Below are 6,544 nucleotides of genomic sequence, written 5' to 3'. Positions count from 1 at the left end.
TAATGTGTAATAGAGAGTTTTTACCTCAGAAGATACACGGTAGTCAAAATAGAGTTGCAGATCAGTTGGCCAATTATAGTCGCACCAAGTTCATCACGGCTGTGTGGGTGAACTCAGCTCCACCTTGTATCGAGGATTTGTAGCCTTTTGATTGTAGCATTACTATCATGCAATAAAAGCTCCCTTTACCCCACAAAAAGAAAAGAAAATAGTATAATGTAAAATTGTTCATATTAGACACCAATAGTCACTGGGTGGGATGGCTATCCATGTTTGCGCGGTAGCAGCACGTTGCTGGTTGGATCCTTGGCCCAGCAATTTACAGTTTTTTAATCCAAATTTATTACATGACAGGTGGGACCCATCGGTCTGTATTTGAAAGCTTTCCATGCCACTAAATAAAAATATGAGAATTCATCACGAGCATTGGACATATAAGTTGTAGCATCGCCGGTGCATGTACCTCCACCTTGTTTGTATTCATGAGCTTTTCTGTTGTAGCATCATATCTGGAACAAAAAATGACTATCTGAAATGTCGGTTTTGAGTTTACACAGTACACAAGAGACGACAGTGTATTAATAAAGTACATGTACTCCCTTTTTTATTTACTCCGCATATTAGTTTTGGTCAAAGTCAAGTTTTACAAGCTTTGAAAAAATTTATAGACAAAAATATTAACATATACAATAACAAATCAATACCATTAGATTCGTCGTTGAATGTACTTTCACATCATATAGATTTGTTATGCTAAATATTTATATCCATTTCTATAAATTTGATCAAACTTTCCAAAGTGTAACTTCAGTCAACTTTAATATGCAGAGTAAATAAAAATGAAGGGAGTACCAAATTCTCATTTCATGTGGCTACCATGTGACGAATCTATCTAGATGGTGATGCAAGAGTTAAATGTGTGACAACGCAGACCATTTCGAATCGGAGGGATTGAATCTGAGTATGAAACAACCACACTTGTACTCCAACAAAGCACCAGATCACTGCTTCTCGTACTCAAATTAACACCAACATAATCTCATTTATATAACAGAAAATCGTATGTCTTATAATGGTTCTGCTGTAATTGTCTATATTTTGTAGTGAGTTTGTTGATGTTTTTGGCATCAACTTCAATAAAGATGGTTGTGTGAATCACAATGATGCAGAGGCCGGGGTTTTCGGAAGAACAGAAAATCATCCTCCCGACCTGACCTTGTGGCACTGGAAGTATAACAGTGTGAAGACGTGAGACTACTATTCAAGCTTTCAATCATACAGGAATCCTTTCAATGCAGCAGAAAAAATACTAGTACTAGTAGTTGTGATCCTATCACTAACCTCTTCTCAGTCTGAGACTGATCTATCCAGACACCTGTACTGACTTTTGAAATGTAAATCATGGCTAAACTTTCTTTGACAAGGGTGGTTTTTGGAGAAGGGTATTCACGTGGAACCAGCTTATGTTCTGCCTCTACTTACAGCGGGTGATCATCACAGGAAGAGACGGCGGGCGAAGCCGCTCCCGAGTGGCTAGCAGCAGCAGCAGCAGCAGCCTCGCTGCATCGGCTGATGCCTTCAAACGCCTGCACGCAGACTCCTGAGAACCCCGTCAGGGCATGGAACACGTTTGGGAGGCTCGTCTGAAGATGGTTCAGCGTCATGGCTCGACTGGTCCTCAAGGAGTTGATGTACCTGGCCTTCTCCTCCTCGACCTTCTTTCTGAACACGTCCAGCTTCGGGTCGTCCTTCGATACTGAGTAGCTCCTGGCGTGCGAACCCTGGCTTGAGCTCTGCATTGCGTTTTCGCTGTGTTTCTCCAGCTGGGCGTGGAACTTGCTCTCGATGTTGTCTGATTTCTTCTTCAGCTGACGCTCCTCAGCCTGCTGTAACACGATAGAGTGTATGACTGACAGAAAAGCTTTTATTGCTTCTGCTGCTACCTGTTTATACATACATAAAAAAGAAGGGAACATTAATTAAAGAAAGACCAAATGGTTAACATTAATTAAGAATGGAAGGTTCGTCGTCCAAATATGTATGATGAATGTTCAACCAAAACCACCCGCAAGCTTGATTTTGCAGTAACAAACAAAACTCTGAAAGAATATACCATGTTGGTTTTACTCTACCTTCTCAGGTAACTTCTTAAGAGCGTGCTCAAGTTCCCCACAGAGGCTACGGATTCCAGATGAACTTCTCATGAAGCCTTCATTATCAGGCAGGCAATCAGTGAGTCCAATCCATTCGTTAAGGATGGTTACGTACTCACGCTGCAAGGTGATCAGATTGCAGAAGGAATTGTGCCATGCAGAGACTTCGCCTTCCAACTGAGATGTTGCATAGCAATGGGAGTCAGTTGTCGGCTCACTGCCAGGTTGGTTGCCAAGGAGACTGGCTTGCTGGGCAATATGGTTCTGAACCTCATGGCACTCGTACATGTTTCTCCACATATGCACAAGTCTGAGTCACAAGCAAGGAAAATAAGTGTCAGAAGAGAACCGACATGAAAATAAACATTGCTATATACTCCCTCCGTTCCTCCCTCCGTATGTGGTTCATAGTGGAATCTCTCCAAAGACTTATATTTAGGAACGGAGGGAGTATCAGGAATCGAAAACAGAGACCGCACCCACATAAACAGAAGCAAGAAAAAAGTGTGTCAGAAGAGAAATCCGACATGGAAATAGCAGTCACAAGGGAGAACTGCAGAATTAACAGGACAGTATTGTAGCTATGGCAACTGAGTTGCGATTGCATCTGTCATTGGTGGGAAAAATACAAGCAGCACGCACCACAACAACAGTATGGCACAAGATGCCAGAGGTAAATACTAATTAGTATGGCTCAACATAAGTGCCGGCCATATCCTGAATGAAAATAGAGCTCCACTATGGCTCAACATAAGTGCCGTAAGAGCTATACTTGTGTCCCGCTTATGATGAAATTATTATAAGCTAGTATATCTTAACAAGTAACAAGGAAATGTGATAAACAGAGCTTCCTGAAAAGCATTGCTATATATCAGGAATCAAATACAGAGATCACACCCACATAAATAGCGTGATACTAGTAAAATATAAGCTTTTGAACTATATTGGATATGCTAGTTCACGGATTTTCAGAGCTCACCCTGCAGCTAATTCAATAACCTGAGGATATAACTCCTCATCCCTGATCTTTGATATGGTCAAACATGTCAAGCTTACAGCTTCCTCTAAGGACATTATCCGAGTTTGCAGTTCTTCGATATTTTCCCGAACTTTCTCTGCCTGCAACCTATCATGCTCCCCTGATTCTAGCTTCTTTAGCAATGAACTGTACTTTCTGTATTCAAGCCTTGCAAATTCTTCATCCTGCAATATAGGATAGTCAACAATGTGTCGACTTCTGGCAGCATAAGGTAACAAGTCAACATTTATTCATGATGCATCAATTTCCCCTATTGATAGAGGTAACAAAAAATTCCTAAACAATAAACGATTCATCAAAATCTAAGATACAAGCTATAAGCTGTTATCTCAATCCTTGAGCGTATTGTGCAATGCATTTCGGTGAACATAGACCAAACCAAAATAATACTTAAGACTCTCATAGTGCACCTTAACTAACTGATAGAGTTTTTGCTCCTCGTCATAAAGCTTATCTAGTGTTTTGCCATGATAACCGTATCCACAAGCATCAGTTGAGGATTCTCTGTTAGCATGTACAGACTTGAATGACCAGCTCCAGGAAAGTGTAGAGAAAACCTTGGCAGACTTCGAATTTTTTCCTGCACATAGAACAACAAACGGTATTCCTCAGGAAGTGATGGTTTGTTAAGAGGTAATAGGGAGACGTATGGAACATGGAATGTCGTTGATCCCGAAATATTAGTACTCCTGGTGCCATTACCTATTGCTTTGCAATGTGTTGGTGTATACTTGATACGTACATGACACTTGGAGAACCAACAATACATAGACAAGAAGGTTGGCATACTTCATAGTACATATGCATCATAAGAGGCTAGAGTATAAGGTTTTTTTTTCCGAATAGGCTAGAGTTTAACTTACCAAATGACATCTAAACAAAATATCAAGGATGATATATGGATGAGAAAAGCTAAATTTATTACCTTTCTTTACTTGCACCTCTGAGGGATCTAGCCGGCCGGTAGCAGAATCCAAAAGTATAACAACATCAGTCCCACTTGCGGCTGCTTTCAAGAAGTACTCATCAATCTCCTTGGCTATTTCTACCAGTGACTTGTCAGTCGCCCAGGCCATCACCGAAGAGTTCGAGTCCTTTGTTACCCAGCTGCTCATCATCGATGAGTTTTCATCACCCATAACCCTACTCTTTGCTGGGTGCAATTCCACACGCCTAAGTATGCCATCAGCATTGCCAGAGACACTTTGATCCTGTCCATCAAATTCTATGTTCGTTTCCACCCAATCGTCATCCATGCTGACCTGTGAGGCCATTTCTTTATCGTCCCGATCAGCCAACGAAGATGGAAGAAAATCCAAGGGACGCATAGTGATTGGGTCCGTGTACTCCCACTCCATACCGGGCGGCGGCGGCGGGGGCAGAGGCGTCGAGCAGCTGTCAGTGTCGTCGTCTTCATCCGTGGAATCATCCCCGTCGAGATCACCATCTCTCTTCTCCCTCTTTCTTATCCTTATCGGACTAAACGGTATGAGTGGTGGGGGGAGTGGTGATGGCGGCATTGAGGATGTCACCGAGTATGGTGGCATGGAAGAAGTCACAGAGTATGCCGGAGGCGGTGGTGGTGGCGGCGGCGGCGGAGGGGGAGGAGGTGGTGAGGCAACGACTGGAAGGGACTGGTGTGACGATGCAGTCTCCACCTCGGCGAATTGGCGGAGAGTGGCTCCTGTGTTGCGGAGTGCATGCAGGTAGGTGATGTGTGCGGCTGCAAGGTCGACACGGCGGCGCACGAGCTGCTTCATGAGGTTCCTCCTGTCCCTGCATCTCCTCACCGCCTCCTCGTCCTCCACTTTGGAGTGCCTGCAACCCATCTGCCGCCAACAACCTTGAAGAATGCAGATTGCAGCACCGGCTGAAAGGAAATCCCAAATCGGGGGCCTCAGTCAAGATTCCAGATCATCCGCAACACTCGGACTGTAGCAACTCCACCGAAACAAGAAAAGAAACTCTCACATCCTCGCACATGAGATTGCCCGCTCCTATATCAGTATCTGGCAGACAAAAGGGATGATCCAAACATCAAGATTCAGCTAACACAAACTGAGGCAAAATAATAATACTCGTAAAGAATAGCCCCGATTAACTCTAGCCTGCTCGGCTGACTTACTGGAAAGGAAGAAACGCCCGCCGGTCCGCAATCTTGGAGTCGGCGGCCAGCTTGAAAGCTAAGCAGCCCCGGTTGGAGAAACAAGGGATCTAGACAACCTCAAGAGCCCTCCCTCCCTCCCTCTGGTCAAGCACACGGACTGGTAGATGGTGAAGCAGAGGCGAAGAGAGAGGGCGAGACAATTGGGAACCGAGGGGGAGAGGGGAAAAGGAGAGGGGAAAGGGGAAAGCGAAGGTGTGGGATTTGGTTAGCTTTCTTTCCGGGCTGCGGTAAAGTAGCGGTGCGAGGAGGAAGAAATTGTGCAGGAAGGATGGTGGTGGTCAGAGGGGCTGAGCTGCTCCGCCGCTTTCCCCTGTCTGTCACGGAAACTCCTCCACTTGTCCTCTCATTTTCTTTTTCCTTTGGCCTTCTCTTGCTTGCAGGTGGTATCGTATCGTTAGGTCCACGCCGTCCATGCAAGTGACTTCCAACATTTGCTATACGAGCTAACTACCTTTTTTTCGAATTATACGAGCTAACTACTCCCTCCATATCATATCACAATATAAAATCATTTTTCAAGCTAGTCTTATTGTAAGAGGAATAGAGGGAAGATTGGTTGAATGTATGTTTATTGCATGAGCTTCATGGACATATATACTCCCTCCGTTTCAAAATAGATGACCCAACTTTATACTAAGTTTAATACAAAGTTGGGTCATCTATTTTGAAACGGAGGGAGTATATAAGAATACATGATTAACTTGGAATACATGACAAGTAGAAATAAATCATGCGCTATCTGATGCTTTCTGATATACTTATATGATATTAATAGTTTGGTACATATGGTATGAAATTAAAGTATGGGACGGTTTCGAGATATATCAAAATTACTTAGGTATGATTCCGCTGCCGTGAATTTAAAAAATGACAATGATTTTTTTACAAGTTGATGACTCAAACTTTTTTATAACAAAAATATAAAACTATATATATTTGCAAGAAACGTATGCAAGTATATATATGCATGCATGGATTCAAGCCTTTATGGCTGGTCATGCATGCAATTTATGCTTTGCTTTGTTTATGGACGAGCTTAACTCTTTTTTGTGAGAAAAATGAATACATTACTAGAAAAATGAATACGTAACAAAAAATGAACGTGATTAGCAGGGAATATGGCTCATGTATAAGAAAAAGGACTACATTATAAGTTTTTTTTGGGCCTTTAGTTAGCACATTAAC

The 6,544-nt window shown here is 42.8% G+C and overlaps 1 protein-coding gene across 2 annotated transcripts; it reads right to left on the bottom strand.

Moving 5' to 3' along the window:
• Positions 1–209: 209 nt before the first annotated feature.
• LOC125544049 (protein ALTERED PHOSPHATE STARVATION RESPONSE 1-like) lies at positions 210–5,674 on the bottom strand. 2 transcript variants are annotated; one of them, XM_048707587.1, is made up of 7 exons: positions 5,318–5,674; positions 4,118–5,201; positions 3,603–3,772; positions 3,133–3,356; positions 2,133–2,463; positions 1,483–1,943; positions 210–509 (listed from the first exon to the last, which is right to left on the bottom strand). In XM_048707587.1, the coding sequence occupies exons 2-7, from the start codon at positions 5,019–5,021 to the stop codon at positions 395–397; spliced, it is 2,205 nt and encodes a 734-aa protein (XP_048563544.1). In that variant the 5' UTR covers positions 5,022–5,201; positions 5,318–5,674; the 3' UTR covers positions 210–394. The 2 variants fall into 2 exon arrangements, 1 of the variants encoding a protein (XP_048563544.1); XR_007299249.1 differs by having other exon boundaries at positions 307–509; positions 1,342–1,943.
• Between the last annotated feature and the right edge of the window lie 870 nt (positions 5,675–6,544).

Source organism: Triticum urartu, chromosome 3 (assembly GCF_003073215.2).
Source record: "Triticum urartu cultivar G1812 chromosome 3, Tu2.1, whole genome shotgun sequence".
Lineage (NCBI taxonomy): Eukaryota > Viridiplantae > Streptophyta > Magnoliopsida > Poales > Poaceae > Triticum > Triticum urartu.
Note: the sequence above shows the minus strand (reverse complement) of the source record. Positions and strands in the feature narration are given on the sequence as shown.